Raw genomic sequence first — 27,191 nt, 5'->3', positions numbered from 1 at the left:
ATTTAGATGCTAGATAATCGATGGCCCTAATACTAATGCCTGAAAAATGATTGAGAACTATAAACACAAAGTGTATTACTTCTCTATTAGGGATCATAATGGGGCAATGCCGTTTAGGAACGATCTGTTAGAAATAGCAAAATAAGGAACTGCGTAGAAATAACTAAGGTGTTTAATTTATATATGTTTAGCTTATACATTGTATATAAAGAGTGATCATTTATGACTAATTTATCCATCACAAGTCACAATTGTTATCTGTTTTGGTCTGTCTCATAACAAAAAAACATGCAAATTGTTTCTATATGTATTTTTATTGTATAAACTACCTGTGATGAATTTATGCATTGTATGCTACAATGTATATTTATATTGTTCAATTTAAAACATACAAACTGGGTATATGTAAACATTTTTGTTGTCAAAACATATCTGCAGCTAGGATACTAATGATGTCATAGACCACACCCACAACAAGTGGTGTCAATTGTGGTAATTAGTTTGGTTAGGTATATAAAGCAAGTGTTTGTAAACTATATATTATTATGCCTGAGGAAACAGTCTGAGACTGAGAAACGCGTCGCAATTATCCTATTTTATTAAAGTGATTTTAATTTTTACTAAAACACTTGCTGCCTGAGAATTGGTTATTCTTTGAGGACCTTACTGACCTATAGATAAGCTAAGAAGACTGCTGTATCCTGTATGCCATAGTACTAAGTCTGTTGGGTGACTGAATTGATCTCATCTTGCCTCTATAGCATCACTGGAGATGCTTCACCAAATGTGAGTTTACATTATATAACTTATTGGTGTGCTATTGCCCTAGCCATACAATACTAGACCATATAGGCTCTTTGTGCTTCCTATCTCCTATACAGGCTCTGTATCAATTCGGGAGGTCGGTCTGCTGGGTGACTGTTATAGATCCCAGACTGTGTCATTAACACCAACTGAGGTGCTTTAATACATGTGAGTGTAACAACATATCATATATATCATCTTTTGGAACCAGCAATATTGGGCCATGTGGCGCATTTGTTTTTGTTATTTATTTACTCTTTTTATGTGTAGAGGTAGTTTAGTTCCTTGATTATATATGTATTGTTAAGCGGTGTTTACCCGCTGTTTTTTGCTTTTTACATTTCTATGCAGACACATTGATACAGTTTTCACATTACTTTGGCGATATACCTTCAAACCTTCAGGCTCATATTTAGGTTCTTGACAATCATTCTCCCCCCCCCCCCTCTTTTTTTTTTTTTTCTCTCTTACCTGTTCCATATACTCGAAGAGGCCCTAGCATAATGTCCAGGGATTGAATACACCCACCAAAAGAAGCTTACTAATTAGTAACTTACGTTGCACTTCCACTAGTGTGGCATTTATACAGGAGACCACAGGTTGGTAGGTTCTAGTTTTTCGCTTAAACATTTCCCTACTATGTACACCTCATCTTATAGCAGAAAGTCGCAAGGAGTAGCTATCTTTATTAAAGATACTGTAGAGGTGGAGACCATACATGTAGAACGGGATCCTGAGGCGAGATTTATCATAGTTATATGTAAACTGAATAGTTGTATTTACACTCTAATAAATATTTATGCTCCTAACACCCATCAGATTCCCTTTTTGAGGGGTGTTTTGAGGTTGATAGCTGACATCAAGCAAGGCACACTTATGCTGGGGGTGGATTTCAATTTGATATGGGACCCACACATAGATAAAAAAACGGACTAAGTAATCACTCCACATGTTCTCTAGCCTTAGCTTTCAGATTGCTCATGACTTAATATTGGCTATATGATGTCTGGAGAGCTCTCCATCCAGAAGAAACAGACTTTACATTTTATTCCAGTCCACACAAGTCTTTCTCCAGATTAGAATATTTCTTTGTTGAACCATGGGTTTTAGATAAAATACATAGGGCATCCATTGCGTTAACTGCCTGGTCAGATCACAATCCGATACAAATGAGTCTGGGTCTGCCTAGTGTCCAGAATAAGCCTAAATGAAGATTTGATGATTGGTTCATAAGGAATCCCGCATTGCTACAAAAATTTAAAGACTATATTGAGGAATTCCTAAACTTTAATGATACGGGTCATACTTCTATTCAATATGTATGGGCCTCTTTTAAGGACTTCTTTAGAGGGTTGTGTCTGAAACAGGCAGCTTTGGCTCGTCTGGCACAGGGTAAGTCCCTAGCGGAGCTAACCTGCCTTTATAAGCCATCTCTAATATTCAAAAATCAGATTCCACGCCTGCTGGGACCTCCCAGATGGAGGCAATTAGAGCAGATATACGGCGCCTTGAGCTTCTTAGAACCCAGAATTTGCTGGCTAAGCTACAGCGAGTATACTATTCTCAGAATAACAAGGCTAATGCTCTTCTTGCTGCCAAACTCAGACATAGGATGGCACAGAGACGCATAGCTTTGATTAAGACAACCAACCAGTCTGTAGTCACTGCTACAGATATTTGAGAGATGTTCCGCTGCTTTTATTCGTCCCTATATAATCTAGACTCTGCAAGTCCAGACTCAGCATCCTTATGCTCATATCTATACAATTTACAGCTCCCAACCCTTAACAATGATCACATTGAACTCTTACGCTCGCCTATCACTAAAGAAGATCTTAACAAGGCAATCCGGCAGCTTAAACCCAATAAGGCCCCAGGCCAGGATGGATTTATGGGGCAATTTTACAAAACTTTTGGGGAGCTTCTCTCTCCCATATTATTGAAGACCTTCCACGAGTGGACCAATACGGGCTTTACCTTACATGAATTTCTTAAAACCAGGAAAAGACCCCCAGTTATGCCAAAATTATAGGCCCATATCTTTTATTAATGCAGATATCAAACTATACTCGAAAATTTGGGCCAGTAGATTGGCTGTAGTTATTCCCTCAATCATACATAAAGACCAAGTTGGGTTTGTACCGGGGAGAGAGGAACCTGACAACACCTGACGGATTTTAGCGATACTATCTGAGGCTAAGAGGCGAGGTACCCCTGTCCTGGCCCTGTCGTTGGATGCTGAAAAAGCATTTGACAGGGTCAGGTGGGTCTTTCTCTGGGAGGTTCTCAAAACATTCCATATTCCTCATCAATATCTTTTGGCAGTTCAAGCCTTATATTCCGGTCCAACAGCTAGGGTATGGGGAGTGGGCTTCCGTTCGGACCCCTTTAATAATAATAATATGAGACAGGGCTGTCCTCTCTTGCCCCTCCTTTTTGCCCTGGTGATTGGTGATAGAGCCCCTTGCTCAGGCTATCCGGATAAATGAGGAGATCTCTGGAATTCAATTTGGATGCTCCCAACATAAGATTGTGTTGTTTGCAGACGACGTCACACTTCTTTTGACCTCTCCTATGTCCTCCATGGTGGCGGTCTTCGATACTATTCATGTCTATGGTAAACATAGTATGTACAAACTCAACATTAACAAAACGGAGGTTCTCCATGTGAATGTTTCCCCAAACATACTTTTGACTCTGAAAGCCACCTACTCCTTTCAATGGTCCCAACGAATAATCAAGCACCTGGGGCTTTTTTTGAGCTCTGACCCAGCTACAGTCATTGCGTCCAATTTCTCTGACTGCCCTGTAGAATTTGGCAATATACTCAAGGGTTGGGAACTCAGAGAACTATCCTGGATGGGTAGAATAGCCACGGTTAAGATGGCTTTTTTGCCTAAGCTTACTTATCTGTTCAGATGTCTTCCTCTCACAGTTCCTAGAACTCTTTTAAACAAACTTCAGAATATGATTTCAGAGTATGTGTGAGCAGGTAAGAGACCACAAACTAATGGCATAATTATGCAAAAACCTACTCACTTGGGAGAGCTCGCATTCTCTAGTGTGATTCTATACTATGATGCTGCTAGACTCTAGCAGCTTATGAACTGGTCTATGCCGGAGGCCACTTTTCGATGGCAAGAAGTTGAGCAGGATATGCTACCAAAGGGTATTACATTATCCTATCTACCATGGATCTTCCCCTACCTATGAAGCAAGCTTATTATTACTCACCCTTTCATCCTGGATACCCTTAAACATTGGGATTCTAAGAGAGCGATGCCGAATCTAGCCCCCCACCCCTCCCCTATATTTAATTTAATATGATTTTTATTCTTTCTGAACAAGAAAAAAATTATAAAACAATAATCTTAAAGAGATACATTGTAGCAATGACAATATTGAACTGAAAATCATCAACAAAAAAGAAAACAGATAAAGAAAAGTTACTTTGCCTTAAACCATCAATTATCTTTACTTGCAGCATTCTGTAAGGAACCTAAGTATTGTTAGTAATCTGGAACAGTTAAAATGGTAGGTCTGGTCACTCTGCTTTCTGTTGCGCAAATCTGTACATTAACAACTTTTCAATATGAACAAAATAAAAACATGAAGAAAAGAGAAGAGGTTAGTTAGAAATAGGGGAAAATGGGGCAAGGGAGGGTAGGAGAGGAAGGACTTTTCGGGATCTCATCTTTTACTCTGTATAATTTGGGTTATCATCTGTTCGTTCTCGAGGAAACCTTTAGTTTATGTTGGAAGAGACCTATGTGTGAGGAGCACCTCATCTACTCCCATCTCTGGGTTCTGGCGTGTCATGCATAATCCAGTAATACCAAACCTTCTGGAAGGTTTCTTGTGTGTCCTGCAATGTGGCCGCTTGTGCTGACATATTGTAATAGTGTTTGATCTTAATTATAATTTCCCCCCATGATGGGGCACCCTCCTTCCAACGGCGTGAGATACACACCCTTGCAGCTTTGCAGGTTATTTTAATAAATTGATTTATGTTTGTTAAACTCTTTAAGTCTAGTATGTAATAATGCTTGTTCCATAGAAAGTTTGATGGGGCTGTCTAAGATTGAGCTTAGAAATTGTGACAGATGATTCCATATTCTATATGAGTGGGGGCAATCCCACCACATATGTTTTTAGGTGCCCTCGTATTCGCACCCTCTGTAGCAAAGTTTGGACCCATGCCTAATGGTATGCGAGGTTATCACCGGGGTAAGATACCAATGAAAGTTGATTTTAATATAGCTTTCAAGCATGTCTGCACTCATTAATCTCCTTCCCGCATTATATATAATTGCAAGCCAGGTTTGTACCTCGATTTCCTTATCGAGGTCTTTTTCCCACTTAATTTGTAAAGGAGTTTTGGTGTTCCCTGTAGCATACTGGATTGCCTGGTATACTTGAGTGATCGTTTTCTTAGGTCTCGTTGGTTTGCTACATATAATTTCTAGGGAGGTGAGAGAGTTGCTTGGGCCTACTGGTATAAAATGTTGTATGTTGGAGGAGATTTGTAAATATAAAAAGCAATGAAATTTGGTCGGGTGGAGCTTTTCTTGTAATTGTGCATAAGTAAGCATTTTACCCCTTTCCAATAAATGTGCTATTCTATATAACCCTCTGTTTTCCCACTTTTTGATAGTTTGGGTGTGTTCTAGTTTAATTACACATTTAAGTGGCGTTTTGACAGATTTATGAGGTAAAATTTTAAGTGTTAAGGTGAGTTTGGACCATTGCTTGATCATAAAGTTAGAAATTGGGAAAGTAGTGAGGTTCCTAACTGAGCTGTGTTTCGGGTCCCAAAGCACCAATGTTTGTGGTTATACTTCTATAATGTCTGACTCTAGTTTTGTCCAGATGATATCTTCCTCTAGATCCTGAAGGAGGGCTGTCTGTGCTAGTCTAGCCGCCTGATAATAATGTTTAAAGTTTGTTGCCCTGATCCCCCCCAATTTTCGATGTCTATTGAGTATATTAGATGAGATTCTGGCTTTTTTATTGCCTCTTATGAAACTATTAGTGCGTCTTTGAAGATCATCTATATCTTGTGTCGGTATATTTATGGGCAAAATACAGGAACAAATACAGGATCCGGGGTAATACTGTCATTTTGACTGTGGATAGCCTTCCAAAACAAGAAAATCCTAGTTTGCTCCAGCTACTTAGGTCTTGTTTAATGGATTTATATATTGGGGGAAAATTGGCCTGGTATAGTTCTGATGAGCTTCTCGTTAGGTTAATCCCTAAATATCTAAGGTATTGTTTAATCCATTTAAATTCAAAGTTTAATTCTATCAGCTTTTTAGTATGGTCTGGGAGTGCTATGGGCATAGCCTCACATTTCTCTAGGTTTACTTTAAATCCTGAAATTTTGGAAAATGAGTCGATAGTTTTATACAGATTTGGTAGTGAGAGTAAGGGCCTGGTCAAAGATAACAAGATATCGTCCGCAAAAAGAGTAAGCTTATATTCCCTCTGTTTAATAGTTATTCCTGAGATGTCTGGGGACTTTTCTAAAATGTTGGGCCAGGGGTTCTATGCATAATGCAAATAGTAAGGGGAACAGTGGGCACCCCTGGCGGGTGCCATTGAGAATTGCAAATTTATCAGACTGATGACCTATAGCCCTAACATGCGCTGTAGGAGTTGAGTATATGTTTTTAATGGCTTCTAGGTATGGGCCCCAATACCTACTCTCCTTAAAACCGCTTGCATAAAGTCCCAATCAACTCTATCAAACGCCTTCTCCGCATCTAAAGAGAGCAACAGAGAAGGCGTTTTTGTTTCGTGTAGATAGTCAAGTAGGGATATCATTCTCCTAATATTGTCTGGGGCTTCTCTGTTTTTAATGAAGCCCACTTGATCAGGATGTATTAATTTGGGGAGGATGTGTTTGAGGCGGTTAGCTAACATTTTTGTGAGGATTTTTAAGTCCTGGTTTATCAGGGAGATTGGCCTGTAGTTATAACATAGAGTTTTATCTTTGACTGGTTTGGGGATTACTATGATTTTGGCATCTAACAGTTCGGGGGGGGGGGATGATGTGACCCTGCATGACATGGTTGCAGAATTTAACTAGATGGGATGTAAGGGATGTTTCAAATATCTTGTAGTATTCACCTGGGAAGCCATCTGGGCCAGCTGCTTTCCCTGGTTTTAGATCTTTTAAGACCGAAAGCACCTCCTGGCTCGTGATATCTGCATTTAGGATGTCAAAATCTTGTTGGTTAATCGAAGGCATGTCAGCCTCCTCTAAGAATTTATCAAGTAGACCTTGTGTTTGTGGTGTTTTACTAACTTTCTGTTCATCGTATAAAGACCCATAGTATGCCGCAAATGTGTTGACTATGTCTATTGGATTCAAAGTCATTTCCCCTCCCCTTTTACGCAGTAGGGGGATAGATATATCTCTAATTTTGTTTCTGATTTTATTAGCTAGGAACCTATCAGGTTTGTTCGCATAGACAAAATACCTAGATTGTAGCCTCAATCCTGCTCTAATTGATTGATCGTTAAGCAGTTTATCTAAGGTCTGTCTTTTTTCTTGTAGAGATTTATATGTGTTTTTGGAGTCAGTCAGTTTATGTCGCCTCTCCAAGGCTGCTATTTCCGTTTGAAGCGTAGTAAATAGTGCTTTTGCTTTGCGTTTGTGTTGTGATTTGATTTGAATTAATAGGCCCCTTAGAACAGTTTTATGTGCTGCCCACACCTGAATGGGGTTGTCTACTGAATTATTATTAATATTCCAATATTCTGTCATGTGTTTGAATATAGCCTCTTTCTGTATAGGATCTTTCATGATTGTGGGGTCATATGTCCAGCTCTTCATAGAGCTGGGTGGGAGTATCCCCTCCACCCTCACCGACACCACAGAGTGGTCCGACCACACGCATGGTGAAATGGAGGAGGACGCAAGATTTTTTGACAGTATTTGGCTCAGGAAAATGTAATCCAACCTAAAATATTTGCGGTGCGCTGAGAAAAAAAAAGTGTGGTCTGAGGTTGTACCGTATAGGGCCTTCCAGGAGTCTAACAGATTATGACCCTCTAGGGTATTTAATATTGATTTAACTTTTCCCACACTTCTATCATGTCTGTGCGGGTGCTGGGTTTTTGGGTAATAGTCTTGTTTATACAGCGATACATTAAAATCACAAGCTAGAAATATTCTGGTTGTGTTCCAGCTGGAAAGAAGGAAGGATAGCCTAGTAAAAAACTGTTCCTGTTGTTCATTCGGGGCATAGACGTTACAAAACATGATCTCCACTTCATTTAGTGTGCCTCTAATGACTATATATCTACCTTCCTTATCAATAATGGTGTCAGTAGGGTGAAAGTTTAAGGAGGAATGTATCAGGATAGACACCCCCCCTTTTTTTATCAGTTGTGGAATGAAAGTGCATGGGGAACTGTCTCTCCCAGTATTTTGGGACATGTCCTGTCATAAAGTCCCTCCCCTATATTTAGACTTCATACACTATTGGTGTCCCTATCTGAAACCCATTTAACTAAATGGAATACAGTTGCAGATTTTTTGTTCATTGAATTATATAGAGATAATAAATGAATGGACTTAACAACTGCTCGAGAACAACTAGGCCTCTCTGCAACACTAAGCTTTGAATATCTCCAGGTCACAAGCCTTCTGACATCATGGGGAATGGGGAAAGGAACCACTAGATCAAGAATCTCTTGGGAATATAGGTGGGACTTAGGGAAACCGCTTAAGGGATTGCTTTCCTTTCATTATCGCGTGTTAATCACCCCCACAGCGCCTGTCAAACATAGTCAATACTTAACATGGGAGAAAAAATTGCACATGGTGACAGACATTTCTGAATGGCACAGAGAGCTGGTGATAGCCAAAACATACTTACACTGCGCCACCCTTTGGGAGCTATACTTTAAACTCACAGTTCAATGGCATTTAGTTCCTACCACCTTGCATAACTACTACAATAGCTTGCCACTTTGCTGGAGAGAGTGTGGTAATCTGGGTACACCAGCACATATTTGGTGGGAGTGTTCTAAGATAAAGGGATTGTGGAGAATGGTTTTTAACACACTACAGGTCCTTCATATTAGTCTACCAATAAGGCCAGCTCTAGGCCTCCTGCATTATAGTATGTCTCAGCTTCAGGAAACAGAGCCTTAGCACTCTATATACTCATGGCCACTAAATTAGAGGTAGCGAGAGACTGGAAACAGCCGACACCCCCTACTTTCCCCAAAGTCACAGCCATTATAGACTACATTAGAGAAATGGAAACATATTCCTTTAAGATGATAAATAAACTGGATCTACATCAGGCTATCTAGAGACAATGGGATTACTAAAGGTCGGAACAGACTTGTGGAACTCTCCCTAATAGTTGACCACAGTGTGAGGAAGAGAGTTTCTTTCTCCCTTCTTCTTCCTCCTCCCCTCTTTCTTCTCAACCCCCCTCTCTTTTTTTTTGAGAACGTAGCACTGCTGGGTGCTAGATAACTGAATTTATGTAGCCCTGTAGGTTGTGAAGCATTTTATTGTGTGTTGCATCCAATTTTGAATGTTGCTAATTTTACTTATGATGTATGATATCTCATTGTTATGGTTATAATAGAGATACAACTAGTTTTCCTATATCAGATGGTTGTTATATAACCGTCACATTAACCATTGGTCTATTTTCTATCTTGTGTTGTCAAGAGCTTTAGCTAAAAAATGAGAGATTCTCATGTTAGCTATTCAAGTGATGTATAGTAGACTCTTCTGTTCAAATGTTAAGACAAGCTGATACGCAGATAAATGCTTAGAACAACAACGTGACACATGTATGTATCTGATATTTTGATTAGGTGATTATATATTTTGTATTGTTTGTTTCCTCTCTCAAGAATCTCAATAAAAGATTTATTCATAAAAATAAAATAAAAAATCAGTTCCCTATAAAAAAAAATCCTGTTTCTTGTTTCTTTTTAGTTAATTAATTAATTAATAATGTATGATTAAGTGTACCAAACATTAAATATTGGTAGTATATACAGTTAAATTCACTGTTAGTTTCTAGTTTTTTAGGCAAATAAAATTTGATTATAATGTAATTTTTAGCTATATAGCATATGTGTAAATGTTAAGTAATGTGGCCATTAGTTACTGGTCCTCAATATAAACAAATTTATGGTGCTCATGCTTGAGAGGCAATAAGATTTGGGGAAGTGCTTGTTGGAGCTCTTTTTGGGAAGATATTCATTATCACTTTCCTATAAAGACCAGATGTAATTTCCGTGACTAGTACTACATAGTTGTTAAAAAGTTGAACATTGGAGAATTCCCTTCTTGTATATAAAATGTATACCTTTTTGCTTACATAATATAGGGAATTGTATTATATTGTATTATAATCTTATAAGAGCACTATTAGTCTATATTCATAGTAAAGAGATATGAAACACAATTTTGCTTCATTATTTTGGTATCCTTTAGTGAAGAAGCAGAAAGGCGCTACTGGGAGCTAGCTGAGAACATTTGGTAAGCCAACGATGAGAAGCATATATGTGTAGCGACCAATTAGCAGCTAGCTACCAGCTCCTGAGCCTACCTCGGTATTCTTTTCCACATTCCAATAGAACAAAGCAAAAATTCAAAAGTTGTTTAAAAATGCATGCTTTGTCTGATTCATGAATGATACATTTTTTGTTTCAGGTCCCTTTAATGATGATGATTGGTGGGGATAAAACTTTATTGAGGTTTATGTATTATTTTGTTATATTTAGGTAGATGTGTTTCAATTCTATGATTTTACAAACAAATAGGCCAGACAGAATAGTGAGCTTTGGAAGTAAAGAAAAGTAAAATAACAAATAGCTAAAATATCACGTTGACTAAATTTGTCTGTTCTACATAAATATTGAATGCTTGGTAAACCATCAACATTTGCTTTAGCAAATTAATGCAAAGGTTGCCTCTATTAAATTCAACATTCAAATACAATTTGAATGTTAATTAATGTAGAGTTCAAGGTAAGTCTGTGAAAATTGCTATGTAAGTATAAGAACTATTAATATTCCTTGGGGGTCTATTTTTCAAAAGTCTTGCGGACCTGATCCGACAGTGCGGATCAGGTCCGCAAGACCTCGCTGAATACGGAGAGCAATACGCTCTCCGCATTTAACATTGCACCAACAGCTCACAAGAGCTGCTGGTGCAACGCCGCCCCCTGCTGACTAGCGGGCAATCGGCCGCCATCAGGGAGGTGTCAATCAACCCGATCGTACTCAATAGGGTTGATTTCCAGCGATTCCTGTCCGCCTCATCCGAGCAGGCGGACAGGGTTTTGGAGTAGCGGTCTTTAGACCGCTGCTTCATAACTGCTGTTTCTGGCGAGTCTGAAGACTCGCCAGAAACACGGGCCCACAAGCTCTATATGGAGCTTGATAAATGGGCCCCCATATCTTGAATTATAATCTGTTATCATAATAAGTATTGTGGTCATCTGTATACTGCATATGACTAATCTTTGTAATAGTAATCTGGTAAAGAAAAAATGTTTTGTGCGGTTGTCTATGTTTGATTTTAACATAAACATATCCTCAATATATTTTTAATTAAGCATATCAAAAGCATTGCAAATATATTCATGATTTATTTTCCTGCTATTTCCTTAATTTCTAACCGGCAAAATTTTCTTCCCCTCTCCCCCAGAATAGCTAGAGGAGGGCAATGCTATAGTGAGTAGTGATTTTCAGATTGTACCTTTGAACACACTCTGATAGGCACAGCAAAGGACACTGTTGATTTTAATGTCAAGGGGTTGAACCTTAAACTGCTGTGCAATATCAGTGTCCAACAAATATTCCTAACAGATTTAAAGTTGTACATATATTTTTTTTCCAAAAATGTGTTTATTTTGTAATATAAATATATATATATATATATATATATATATATATATATATATATATATATATATATATATATATATATATATATATATATATATATATATATATACTGTATATCAACAGGCCTGAGAACAGGTTTGAAAAACAGTGTCCTAGATCAAGGTCCAATCCCTAATTCTTCCATATTTCACTTGAGTCTGAGAGATCCTAATCGAAGTACCATACTCCCATGAATCACTAAGGCCTAGATTTAGAGTTCGGCGGTAAAAGGGCTGTTAACGCTCCGCGGGTTTTTTTCTGGCCGCACCATAAATTTAACTCTGGTATCGAGAGTTCAAACAAATGCTGCGTTAGGCTCCAAAAAAGGAGCGTAGAGCATTTTTACCGCAAATGCAACTCTCGATACCAGAGTTGCTTACGGACGCGGCCAGCCTCAAAAACGTGCTCGTGCACGATTCTCCCATAGGAAACAATGGGGCTGTTTGAGCTGAAAAAAAACCTAACACCTGCAAAAAAGCAGCGTTCAGCTCCTAACGCAGCCCCATTGTTTGCTATGCGGTAACCCTTCCTACGTCTGCACTTAACACTCTAACATGTACCCCGAGTCTAAACACCCCTAACCTTACACTTATTAACCCCTATTCTGCCGCCCCCGCTATCGCTGACCCCTGCATTACACTTTTAACCCCTAATCTGCCGCTCCGTAAACCGCCGCCACCTACGTTATCCTTATGTACCCCTAATCTGCTGCCCTAACATCGCCGACCCCTATGTTATATTTATTAACCCCTAATCTGCCCCCCACAACGTCGCCGACACCTACCTACACTTATTAACCCCTAATCTGCCGAGCGGACCTGAGCGCTACTATAATAAAGTTATTAACCCCTAATCCGCCTCACTAACCCTATCATAAATAGTATTAACCCCTAATCTGCCCTCCCTAACATCGCCGACACCTACCTTCAATTATTAACCCCTAATCTGCCGACCGGAGCTCACCGCTATTCTAATAAATGTATTAACCCCTAAAGCTAAGTCTAACCCTAACACTAACACCCCCCTAAGTTAAATATAATTTTTATCTAACGAAATAAATTAACTCTTATTAAATAAATGATTCCTATTTAAAGCTAAATACTTACCTGTAAAATAAATCCTAATATAGCTACAATATAAATTACATTTATATTATAGCTATTTTAGGATTAATATTTATTTTACAGGTAACTTTGTATTTATTTTAACCAGGTACAATAGCTATTAAATAGTTAAGAACTATTTAATAGTTACCTAGTTAAAATAATTACAAATTTACCTGTAAAATAAATCCTAACCTAAGATATAATTAAACCTAACACTACCCTATCAATAAAATAATTAAATAAACTACCTACAATTACCTACAATTAACCTAACACTACACTATCAATAAATTAATTAAACACAATTGCTACAAATAAATACAATTAAATAAACTATCTAAAGTACAAAAAATAAAAAAGAACTAAGTTACAGAAAATAAAAAAATATTTACAAACATAAGAAAAATATTACAACAATTTTAAACTAATTACACCTACTCTAAGCCCCCTAATAAAATAACAAAGACCCCCAAAATAAAAAAATTCCTTACCCTATTCTAAATTTAAAAAGTTACAAGCTCTTTTACCTTACCAGCCCTGAACAGGGCCCTTTGCGGGGCATGCCCCAAGAATTTCAGCTCTTTTGCCTGTAAAAAAAAACATACAATACCCCCCCCCCAACATTACAACCCACCACCCACATACCCCTAATCTAACCCAAACCCCCCTTAAATAAACCTAACACTAAGCCCCTGATGATCTTCCTACCTTGTCTTCACCATGCCAGGTTCACCGATCCGTCCTGGCTCCAAGATCTTCATCCAACCCAAGCAGGGGCTAGACATCCACTGAAGAAGTCCAGAAGAGGGTCCAAAGTCTTCCTCCTATCCGGCAAGAAGAGGACATCCGGACCGGCAAACATCTTCTCCAAGCGGCATCTTCTATGTTCTTCCATCCGATGACGACCGGCTCCATCTTGAAGACCTCCAGCGCGGATCCATCCTCTTCTTCCGACGACTAGACGACGAATGACGGTTCCTTTAAGGGACGTCATCCAAGATGGCGTCCCTCGAATTCCGATTGGCTGATAGGATTCTATCAGCCAATCGGAATTAAGGTAGGAATTTTCTGATTGGCTGATGGAATCAGCCAATCAGAATCAAGATCAATCCGATTGGCTGATCCAATCAGCCAATCAGATTGAGCTCGCATTCTATTGGCTGATCGGAACAGCCAATAGAATGCGAGCTCAATCTGATTGGCTGATTGGATCAGCCAATCGGATTGATCTTGATTCTGATTGGCTGATTCCATCAGCCAATCAGAAAATTCCTACCTTAATTCCGATTGGCTGATAGAATCCTATCAGCCAATCGGAATTCGAGGGACGCCATCTTGGATGACGTCCCTTAAAGGAACCGTCATTCGTCGTCTAGTCGTCGGAAGAAGAGGATGGATCCGCGCTGGAGGTCTTCAAGATGGAGCCGGTCGTCATCGGATGGAAGAACATAGAAGATGCCGCTTGGAGAAGATGTTTGCTGGTCCGGATGTCCTCTTCTTGCCGGATAGGAGGAAGACTTTGGACCCTCTTCTGGACTTCTTCAGTGGATGTCTAGCCCCTGCTTGGGTTGGATGAAGATCTTGGAGCCAGGACGGATCGGTGAACCTGGCATGGTGAAGACAAGGTAGGAAGATCATCAGGGGCTTAGTGTTAGGTTTATTTAAGGGGGGTTTGGGTTAGATTAGGGGTATGTGGGTGGTGGGTTGTAATGTTGGGGGGGGGGTATTGTATGTTTTTTTTTACAGGCAAAAGAGCTGAAATTCTTGGGGCATGCCCCGCAAAGGGCCCTGTTCAGGGCTGGTAAGGTAAAAGAGCTTGTAACTTTTTAAATTTAGAATAGGGTAAGGAATTTTTTATTTTGGGGGTCTTTGTTATTTTATTAGGGGGCTTAGAGTAGGTGTAATTAGTTTAAAATTGTTGTAATATTTTTCTTATGTTTGTAAATATTTTTTTATTTTCTGTAACTTAGTTCTTTTTTATTTTTTGTACTTTAGATAGTTTATTTAATTGTATTTATTTGTAGCAATTGTGTTTAATTAATTTATTGATAGTGTAGTGTTAGGTTAATTGTAGGTAATTGTAGGTAGTTTATTTAATTATTTTATTGATAGGGTAGTGTTAGGTTTAATTATATCTTAGGTTAGGATTTATTTTACAGGTAAATTTGTAATTATTTTAACTAGGTAACTATTAAATAGTTCTTAACTATTTAATAGCTATTGTACCTGGTTAAAATAAATACAAAGTTACCTGTAAAATAAATATTAATCCTAAAATAGCTATAATATAATTATAATTTATATTGTAGCTATATTAGGATTTATTTTACAGGTAAGTATTTAGCTTTAAATAGGAATCATTTATTTAATAAGAGTTAATTTATTTCGTTAGATAAAAATTATATTTAACTTAGGGGGGTGTTAGTGTTAGGGTTAGACTTAGCTTTAGGGGTTAATACATTTATTAGAATAGCGGTGAGCTCCGGTCGGCAGATTAGGGGTTAATAATTGAAGGTAGGTGTCGGCGATGTTAGGGAGGGCAGATTAGGGGTTAATACTATTTATGATAGGGTTAGTGAGGCGGATTAGGGGTTAATAACTTTATTATAGTAGCGCTCAGGTCCGCTCGGCAGATTAGGGGTTAATAAGTGTAGGCAGGTGTCGGCGACGTTGTGGGGGGCAGATTAGGGGTTAATAAATATAACATAGGGGTCGGCGATGTTAGGGGCAGAAGATTAGGGGTACATAGGGATAACGTAGGTGGCGGCGATTTGCGGTCGGAAGATTAGGGGTTAATTATTTTAAGTAGCTTGCGGCGACGTTGTGTGGGGCAAGTTAGGGGTTAATAAATATAATATAGGGGTCGGCGGGGTTAGGGGCAGCAGATTAGGGGTACATAAGTATAACGTAGGTGGCGGTCGGCAGATTAGGGGTTAAAAATTTTAATCGAGTGGCGGCGATGTGGGGGGACCTCGGTTTAGGGGTACATAGGTAGTTTATGGGTGTTAGTGTAGTTTAGGGTACAGTAGTTAAGAGCTTTATAAACCGGCGTTAGCCAGAAAGCTCTTAACTCCTGCTTTTTTCAGGCGGCTGGAATCTTGTCGTTAGAGCTCTAACGCTCACTGCAGAAACGACTCTAAATACCAGCGTTAGAAAGATCCCATTGAAAAGATAGGCTACGCAAATGGCGTAGGGGGATCTGCGGTATGGAAAAGTCGCGGCTGTAAAGTGAGCGTTAGACCCTTTAATCACTGACTCCAAATACCAGCGGTAGCCTAAAACCAGCGTTAGGAGCCTCTAACGCTGGTTTTGACGGCTACCGCCGAACTCTAAATCTAGGCCTAAGACTCCAACCATCGGAAAAAGTTTCTACCGGACAAAGATCATATACACCAAAGTGACGGAACCCTGAGAAGGAAACCAGATCTTCCTGTTTGGACCGACACACCTGTGGCACTCGGACCAGTGGTCACTAAAGACAAGACAAAGATACTTCCTATATGAACAAACCTTACCTCATATGATTGGGGTAACATCTGGTAAGGAGACATCCTTTCACCTATCTATATATCCGAATAGACAAGATATAGAACTCTAATAAGACTACTGCATTTGTGAAAAAAAGACAACAATTAAGACACTAGAACTTTTTCAATTCCGAAGGTTCACTCAGTTACCTACTGTAGTGTTTATTAGATTACACATCATCATGTCATTCATTTTGTATTTTGCTGTGCTGTATTATCCAGATATATCTGTTCTCTTTATTCACTATATATATATATATATATTTTATAGATGAAGCTCAGACAACATTTCATGAGAAATCAATGCAGGTTATTCCAAAGGGTTCACAAACTTTTTCTTGCATCTGTATATCTGTCAAAATACCTCTTTGTTGTAACTTGACCGACATTGTTCTTTACACATGAAACTTTGCGATTCTGGATTCCTACACCACATGTAGCTTCTCCGCTCCAGCTGAATGTAGCATTCAAAGACAAGGCAAATGTTGCTTCCAAACAAGGTCCCCATGGAGATACCTCCCAGTAAAAAGTCGAGCAAGGTTGATCATTACAAGAGCGATACTCATGCAGTGATTGGCTAGGAGGACAGGATTTACCACCTGAAAAACAATTAAATCTTGAAAGTTATATACTGTTTGTCCTACTATCAAAATAATTAAATAAGAATTATTTAAACTCATTTATATATTGGAAAAAATGTTAAAGTTTCCTGATATAATTTTTTTTTAAACTATATAGACACAGCTTTAATCCTTTAGTGCCAGTGACATACTTATTTTCCACTACTTCAGTAAAGAGAATTTCATTAAGACTCAACGTCACACTGAGTGATAAAGCAATTGTGTGGTATGATGATAATAATGATGATGATAATGATAATGATGATCATTATCATTATCATCGTAGCAGAACTGAATATAAGAACCAAGGAAATACAAATATATGACATTTGTGCACATGACGGTAATGCAATATTACAAAATGTATTATTATATATAATTATATACTTAAAGGGATACTGAACCAAAAAAAAAATTATTTAGTGATTCAGATAGAGCATGCCATTTTAAGCAACTTTCTAATTTACTCCTATTATCATTTTTTTTCCGTTCTCTTGCTATCTTTATTTGAAAAAGAAAGTCCGCACCCTGGATAGCACTTGTTTATTAATGGATGAATTTATCCACCAATCAACAAGAACAACCCAGGTTGTTCATCAAAAATATGCCGGCATTTTAACTTACATTCTTGCTTTTCAAATAAAAATACCAAGAGAATGAAGAACATTTGATAATATGAGTAAATTAGAAAGTTGCCTAAAATTGCATGCTCTTTCTGAATCACAAAAGAAAAAAATTGTGTTCAGTGCCCTTTAAAAGAAAAGCTTTAAGTCTTAAGAGGGGGCACTAATATACAAACCTCATTAAAATAATATGTGTAAGTATGTCTTAAGGGGAGTCACCAATTCTATAATAGGTTTTTATACAAATTTCATCCAAATGTGTGTGTGTGTATATGTATTTATCTTTATTTATCTGTAGTCACTGAGGTAACTGTGTAATAGAAAAAAGGGATTATATGTGTATTAAATGACTGATTATCAAGGCTCTCCCTTATGTCTAAAAAGAGGATTGACCTCAAAACAAGTTACCTATCGCTAGTGCAATGCTGGAGCGGTGCAAGCCCTGTCAGAGTCCCAACTGTGAATCAATAGTACAGGTTACGAATAAGAAGTCTGATATCAGTGTATCATAATGCACAGTAAAGTCCTAATATCAATATAACCATAAGGTTAACAAACACACGTAAAGGCAAGCAAGAGCTTTCAGAACTAGCGCCTTTAGGTTATATTGATATTAGGACTTTACTGTGCATTATGATACACTGATATCAGACTTCTTATTCGCATTGCACTAGCGATAGGTAACTTGTTTTGAGGTCAATCCTGTTTTTAGATTAGTGTACCAGTGCAATCCTCGAGCATTTTTGGGTGCTTCCTTGCCAGATAAACCCACATACCTATTAACAACACACTATATGGTTGATACCTGGGCATGATTGCTTTCCTTTTATTTCATGACAATTTTAATTGTTTTTATATACACACACCAGTAGTGTTCTTTGATTTTTTTAATGAACTCTTTATTAAATGTTAAGTTTTATTATTAACCGGCTCCAACCAAACCCCACTGTTGTTTTACACGGTCTGCATACATTATATAGTACTAACTGAGTGCTCTGGACTATCCATTTCTCTTCTTCTTTTGGTTATATATCATATGATAGTGAGCACCCCCCATACTAATATAGAATATGGGATTGATTCCCAATAAAACATAGCCAATACCTTTTTGCCTGTGTATGATATTTTTGAATTATTTGGGGATATATAGGAATCTTGTTATTTTCCCTTTTCTGCTTTATACACTTGTTTATTGCCAAAATTTACAGACTTTCAGCATTTGCAATAAACAAATCAAACAAAAGCAATTGGAATAGCTAAACACAATGAAGGCTTCAAGTGGTGTTTCCGAAATTCAACTGAAAATGCAATTTTTAATGAATTCTGCAGTGTCAAAGTTATTTATCCCCTTCATGGCAAGCATCTTTAATACTTAGTAGAGCACCCTTTGCTGTTATGACCTGCTGCAAACAAGATGGCATCAGCTTCTGGCAGCATTCCTGAGGAATCTTAGCCGATTCCTCATGAGCAATGGCCTCCAGTTCAGTAATATTCTTTGGTTTGCATGCCATAACTGCCTTCTTCAAATCCCACCAGAGCTTTTTTATGGCTTTCAAATCAGGTGACTGTGATGGCTACTGTAGACTACTTCTGCAACCAAGTCTTGGAGGAATTTGAGGTATGCTTGGAATCGTCCTGATGGAAGGTCCAATGTCACCCAAGCTTCCACTTCCTCACAGACAGCATGACGTTTTCTCCTAGGACTTCCTGATACTTCAATGAATCCATCTTGCCTTCCACACGCTGCAAGTTTCCAGTGCCAGCGGATGCAAAGCAGCCCTAGAGCATCACTGACCCACCACCTTGCTTAACTGTAGGCAGTGTGTTCTTTTCAGTGCATTCTTCTTCTTCTAGAGATACCGCTGCTCCATTGGGCCAAAAAGTTCCAGTTTTATTTAATCGCCCTACAGAACAGAATCCCAAAATTTCTGTGGCGTATTTATATTATTTTGAGCTTTTGGGTCAGTAGTGGTGTACGTCTTGGAGTTTTGGCATGGAAACCTTCTGCATTTAGTACACGCCTTACTGTGAAATCTGAAACCTCAGTGCCTGTTACCACAAGTCTTGCTGCAAGTCTGCCCTGTCTAGGTAGAGTAACAACTAATCCTTTAACTTTGAACTTGCGAACTATGCTTCCAACGGTGTCTCTAGGAACATTCATTGTATTTGCTCTCTTTTTGTATCCTGTTTCTTGTTTGCAAAGGGCGATGATTTCTTCTCTTAACCTTTTGGACCGTTCTTTTTAATTAGCCATATTTCTAACATGCAGTCAAATGTGACACTTAACAAACCCCTAGCCAGTTCAGGTATTTCATGTGTTCTAGCTCAAGCACACCTGGTGCAACTAATGAAGCCCTTGATTAGTTCAATCAGGGGTGCTTGAGACAACACCTGTTTGACATATTTGTGCTGTTGTGAGGGATTCTGTTCAGGGGGTTTAATAATTTTAAGACTGTTGAATTCATAAAAATTTGCATTTTCAGTTGCATTTGGGGAAACCACTTGAAGCATTCATCGTGTTGAGCCATTGCTTTTGCTTGATGTGTTCATTGCAAACAGCTGAAAGTCTGTCAATTTTGACAATAAACCTGATTTGCAATGGGTGTTGAGTAATTTTGATTACAACTGTACAGTATATATATATTATACTGTACATATATATTATCCCTTCATATTACTATCTCAAAATGTTTAATGTCTCTTTAAGCAATTTGTAAATATGGCCAATAAATGAGTTATTGGAATTGTTCTTTGCATCAGTGACTTCTCAGATAGTGATTTAAGGTGTTTACATTTAAAAAGAAAAATAGATTGCAAGAGATTTTAATCAAGAAAGAGGTACAGAATTGTATGAGAAGGAAAAAAAAGCATTATTAATTAATAGAAATTAAAAAATATGCTATAATGACAAAGCATATTGCTCTAAGGATTTTGTTAATTTAAAGGGACAGTCAACACTATCATTTTTATTGTTTTAAAATATAGCTAATTACCCATTCCCCAGTTTTGCATAACCAACACAGTTATAATAATACCCTTTTTACCTCTGTAATTACCTTGTATCTAAGCATCTGCAGACTGCCCCTTTTTTAGTTCTTTTGACAGACTTGCATTTTAACCAATCAGTGCTCACTCCTAGGTAAATTCATGTGCATGAGCTCAATGTTATCTATATGAAACACATGAACTAACGCCCTCTAGTGGTCAAAATGCATTCAGCTTAGAGTCGGCCTTCAAGGTCTAAGAAATTACCGTAGCATATGAACCTCCTAGGTTTAGCTTTCAACTAAGAATACCAAGAGAACAAAGCAAAATTGGTGATAAAAGTAAATTGGAAAGTTGTTTAAAATTACATGCCCTAGTTGAATCATTAAAGTGTTTTTTTTTGGACTTGACTGTCCCTTTAATTTTATTTGGTTCCATTAAAGGAACACAAAACCAGTCCCATAAGAAATAATACATTTTCTTAACATACTTACCTTTTAAATGTAACATAAAAAATAATAAAGTTAACGCAAAAGTTTATATAGTCAAAAAGCATTTAACCTTGTCCTCCTCCCCACTTGTCCACTGCCATTTCTTCCTTTACAGAAGCAGTTTACTACAGCTAATCAGAAGTTGTGGCTCTATCTTCTATATGAAGAATGGGTGTGGATTCAAGCTGCCTTCTCTCAGCCTCTGCTCAAGTGTTGCTATTGCAAGACCGGACACTTGAGAAGAGGCTGAGAGAAGGAATCTTGATCATGCACCCATTCTCTCCATTAAAGCTTCTGATTGGATGTAGCGCTCTGCTTTTATAATGGATTAGACAGTGGTGGATGAGTGGGGAGGAGGACGAGTAGGTAAGTAAGATTAAATGCTCTTTGAGTATATACATTTCATTACATTTTTTTTTCTTGCATCATTTAAATGGGAAGTATACTTATAAAGGTGAGTGAAACATTCATGTGAATTGTAAGGTTAAAGGGACATGCCACCCACATTTTTTCTTTTATGATTTAGAAAGAGAATGCAATTTTAAACATCTTTCTAATTTACTTATATTATCTAATTTGTTTTATTCTCTTGATATTCTTTGATGAAAAGCATATCTAGATATGCTCACTAGCTGCTGATTGGTTGCTGCACATAGAAGCTTCGTGTGATTGGCTCACCATGTGCATTGCTTTTTCTTCAACTAAGGATATCTAAAAAATGAAGCAAAATAAATAATGGAAGTAAATTGTAATGTTGTTTAAATTTATATTCTCTATCTGAATCATTAAAGAAAGATTTTGGGTTTAGTGGCCCTTTAAGCATTTAAAATGCTTTTACAGATAAAAAGTAATGTTGGGTACAATTAACCTTATATTAATGATGCATTAAAGACTAGTAATCAAAAATATTAACTTAAAGGGATATTAAACCCAACTGTTTTCTTTCAAGATACAGATAGAGCATGCACTTTTAATGATCAATTTTTCTTTGTTCTCTTGGTATCTTTATTTGAGAAAGCAGGAATGTAAGCTTAGGAGCCGGGCCCATTTTTCATTCAGCACCCTGGGTAGCGCATAATGATCAGCAAGCCCTACCCAGGTGCTGAACCAAAAATGGGCCGGCTCTTAAGCTTACATACCTGCTTTCTCAAATAAGGATACCAAGAGAATGAAGAAATATTGATGATATGAGTAAATTAGAAAGTTTCTTAAAAATACATGCTCTATCTGAATCATGAAGAAAAAAAAAATGTTTCATATCCCTTTAATTTAATTTAACCAGCCTGGTTCAATAAATTTAATTGGTTGGGCATACCAGCTCCTTTCAAAGTTCCTTCCATCTCTTGATACTTTTTAATTAAAATTAGCTCCTTTCCATGAGAGCATACTAATGTAGACTCGGGAGTGTGCACGTGTCTTAACCACTACATGGCAGCAGTGTTAATGTTTGCACAATTTTATGATATAGTTATCAAAACACATTCTCGCTTAAAACCAATTTAGTTCATCAGAAGAGAAATAAGATGTACCATGTATTAAATCAACCATATGGATAAACAGTTTGTTTGCTAAATTATATTTTTATAATCTAAAATAAAATAGTTTTACAGCCAAAATGAAGAGCCAAGGGATCTAAAAAGAAGCAACACAGATAATTAAATTAAAATACTATATTTTGGCTGTAAAACTACACACACACTGCAAAAAGCATAACTAAGAATGTAGGACATCGTTTTTGTGGCCCCTGGAAGATGTGGGACTTTTGGTGGCCTGGAACCTTGCCTAACCCTGCGCCACTGGTCCTCTTTACTAGATATACTACTGTGTGTTTAATATGGATTTTTAGATACTGTCCTTAAAGGGACACAAAACCCCAAATCTTTCTTTCATGATTCAGATAGAACATAAAATTGTTCTAAGGTAAGTTCAGGAGTGTGCACTTGTCTGTAGCAGTTTTGCAGAAGTTATACATTAGCAAGGGCACTAAATGGCAGCACTAATTCCTGTCATGTGGTGCTCCAGATATCTCTTCAACAAACAATAACATGAGAATAACATGAGAATAAAAATAATGATAATAGAAGTAAATTGGAAACTTTTTTTAAAAAAATGGTGTTCTCTGAGTCATGAAAGAAAAAAATTGGGTATTATGTCCCTTTAAGCCTTCTAAAATATTGAATTGCAGCTCTCATGTGTTAGAAAATTGGCCATCAATGTCATTTATAATCCAAACTTGCTATTTATGTTTCAGTGAAATTTGCTTAGTACTTTGACATTTACTTTATAATTGGTGAACACAAAATTGCAGGTTGTATTTTTAAGTAAAGTAAATTACTTCTCTCTGTTCTGCAAACCTGCAAAAAGTTGAGAATGTGCTAAAGTTGTTTGTTTACCAATACATATACAAGTCCTTAGCATATATATGTAATTTCTATACATTGCTACATACCACACATTTTAATTTAAAGGGATAGGAAAATCCAAATTAAACTTGCATGATTCAGATAGAGCATGTCAGTTTAAGACACTTTTAAATTCACTTCTATTTTCAAATGTGCTTGGTTTTCTTGGTATACCTTGTGGGAGCTAGCTGCTGATTGGTGCCTGCACATATTTGTCTATTGTGATTTGCTGCCTAGATTTGTTCAGCTAGCTGCCAGTAGTGCAATGCTGTTCCTTCAGCTAAGAATAACAAGAGAATGAAGCAAATTTGTTAATAGAAATAAATTAGAAAGTTGTTTAACCCCTTAGTGACCAGACCATTTTTCAATTTTATTTCCCTTAAGGACCAGGGCTATTTTTACCTTTTTGCCGCGTTTGTGTTTAGCTGTAATTTTCCTCTTACTTTTTTACTGTACCCACACATATTATATACCGTTTTTCTCGCCATTAAATGGACTTTCTAAAGATACCATTATTTTGCTCATATAATATAATTTACTATAATTCTTTTATAAAAATATGTTAAAAAAATGGAAAAAAACACACTTTTTTCTAACTATGACCACCAAAATCTATTACATATCTACAACCACCAAAAACATCCATGCTGAGTTTAGAAATACCCAATGTTCACATGTTCTTTGCTTTTTTTGCAATTTATAGGGTAATAACTTTTATTTCCAAACCATTTAAAAACCCTTTACATGTATATATATATATATCTTTTAGTTGATAACCCAAAGTATTGATCTAGGCCAATTTTGGTATATTTCATGCCACCATTTCACCGCCAAATGAGATCAAATAAAAAAAAATCGTTAACTTTTTCACAAACTTTAGTTTTCTCACTGAAATTATTTACAAACAGCTTGTGCAATTATGGCACAAATGGTTGTAAATGCTTCTCTGTGATCCCTTTTGTTTAGAAATAGCAGACATATATGGCTTTGGCATTACTTTTTGGTAATTAGAAGGCCGCTAAATGCCGCTGTGCACCACACTTGTATTATGCCCAGCAGTTATGGGGTTAATTAGATAGTTTGTAGGGTTAATTTTAATTTTAGTTTTAGTGTAGAGATCAGCCTGCCACCTGACACATCGCACCCCCTGATCCCTCCATGACCCCCCCCCCCCAAACAGCTCTCCTCCTTCTTCCACCTCACAATTGTCACCGCCATCTTAAGTACTGGCAGACATAAAAAGCAATTTTTTAATTTTTTTATATTGATTCTGCAGTGTTGGATCCCTCCTTAGTCCCTAACCTCCCTTATAACCCCCATACAGCTCTCTAACCCTCCCCCCTCTACCTATTTGCCACCATCTTGGGTACTGGCAGCTGTCTGTAAGTACCCAGTTTGCCAACAAAAATGTGTTACAATACAATAAAAAAAATTATGTAGTGTATCTACCCCCCCCTCAATACCCTACCCCTTCCCCCTCCCAGATCCCTTACGAACATTTATTCCCCCCTCTCCGGCCTTCACATTTTCTAGATTGTAAATTCCCATGGGAATAGGGCCCTCAATTCCTTTTGTATGTGTTTGTAAATGTTGTCCTGTCTCTTACATCTTTTATATTATTAGTTTATTTAAATTAATTGTATCTATGGACAGCGCTGCAGAATATGTTGGCGCTTCATAAATAAAGTATAATAATAATAATAATAATAATGACATTAATTTAAATGTGGCATGTGCGCACACACATCCTGCCCCCCCATGCGCTCCTGCACCCTTGCGCACACTTCTGTGTGACTGGATCCCGAACTTACCAACAATGGGGCCCCCACCTCCCTGCTATCACTATCGCTTCCATCGCTTGAAACCCTAGAGGACGTGTCAGGCACGTCCTTGGTCCTTAACTGACACTTTTTGCAGGACCTGTCTGACACGTCCTTGGTCGTTAAGAGGTTAAAAATTGTATGGGAATTCCCTTTATTGTTAAAAAAGGTGGAAATGTATTGGTACTATTCATTCCACACTAACAACAAGAATTTGCACTAAATGTTCTATTTTTTATAATCAGATTGTTATAGAAATAAAAACGCCAGGATCAGATTCACAGAACAATGCAGCAAGTAAATGACAGATGGAGGCTGAGACACATTTTGTCTGGGTTTTTAAAAACATACATTGGGAGGGGATACATCTCAGGGTTGGTAAAGTTGTTAAATACATAAATAAATGAATGTCCTGCGCTTGTGCAGCTAATTGTGTAGAATGCTCTAGAATTTGGTTGTTCAATAGATACTGCATTGCTGCACACAGACATGGACTTGCCTAGGAACCTTGTCCACCCATATATTTATGAATTAGGGACCATATACCTTCACAGGACATAAACAGGTGCAAGAGAAAAATGCTTTAATGTGTGAAAGTATTTTATCATTACATTGTTGATTACATATAATTATCACCTAGATTATGAGTTTTGCGTTAGGGTTAAAATGCAGCATTGGACGGTCCCAACGCTGCTTTTAACGCCCGCTGGTATTACGAGTCTTGCAGGTACAGGTGTACCGCTCAATTTTTTGGCTAGACTCGGAAATACAGCAAATCCACTTACTTCAATTGCATATCCTATATTTTCAATGGGACTTGCTTAGCGCCGGTATTACGTGTCTAACCAAAAGTGAGCGGTAGACCCTCTCCTGTCAAGCCTGGTACTGCATTTTAAAGTCAGTAGTTAAGAGTTTTACACTACAACGCCGTAGCATAAAACTCTTAACTAAAGTGCTAAAAAGTACACTAACACCTATAAACTACCTATTAACCCCTAAACCGAGCCCCCCCCCCCCCCCGACATCTCAAACACTAAAAAAAAAATGTAACCCCTAATCTGCTGAACCGGACATCGCTGCCACTATAATAAACATAGTTACCCCTAAACCGCCGCACTCCCGCATCGCAAACACTAGTTAAATATGAATAACCCCTAATCTGCCAGCCCTAACATCGCCGCCACCTACCTACATTTATTAACCCCTAAAAAGCCAACCCCAACATCACCGCCACTATACTAAAGTTATTAACCCCTAAACCTAAGTCTAACCCTAACCCTAACACCCCCTAACTTAAATATAATTACAATAAATCTAAATAAAATTACTACAATTAACTTAATTATTCCTATTTAAAACTAAATACTTACCTATAAAATAAACCATAAGCTAGCTACAATATAACTAATAGTTACATTGTAGCTATCTTAGGGTTTATTTTTATTTTACAGGCAACTTTGTATTTATTTTAACTAGGTACAATAGTTATTAAATAGTTATTAACTATTTAATAACTACCTAGTTAAAATAAAGACAAATTTACGTGTAAAATAAAACCTAACCTAAGTTACAATTACACCTAACACTACAATACAATTAAATGAATTACCTAAACTAAATACAATTAATTACAATTAAATAAAATTATCTTAGACTTAGGTTTATGGGTTAATAACTTTATTATAGTGGTGGTGACGTAGGGTGCGGCATATTAGGGATTAATTAAATGTAGTTAGGCTGCGGTGACATTGGGGGCGGCAGATTAGGGGTTAATAAATATATTGTAGGTGTCGGCGATGTTAGGGGCTGCAGATTAGGAGTTCATAAGTATAATGTAGGTTGCGGCGGTGTCCGGAGCGTCAGATTAGGGGTTAATAA

At 37.5% G+C, this 27,191-nt stretch overlaps 1 protein-coding gene across 1 annotated transcript in view; it reads right to left on the bottom strand.

Annotated features, from left to right (window-relative positions):
* Positions 1–27,191, bottom strand: part of THSD7B (thrombospondin type 1 domain containing 7B) — a 1,177,597-nt gene that overhangs the window by 755,635 nt on the left and 394,771 nt on the right. Inside the window, 1 exon segment of the mRNA XM_053712541.1 lies at positions 16,737–16,971. Coding sequence (XP_053568516.1) covers positions 16,737–16,971 — 235 coding nt within the window.

This window comes from Bombina bombina, chromosome 1 (assembly GCF_027579735.1).
Source record: "Bombina bombina isolate aBomBom1 chromosome 1, aBomBom1.pri, whole genome shotgun sequence".
NCBI lineage: Eukaryota > Metazoa > Chordata > Amphibia > Anura > Bombinatoridae > Bombina > Bombina bombina.
Note: the sequence above shows the minus strand (reverse complement) of the source record. Positions and strands in the feature narration are given on the sequence as shown.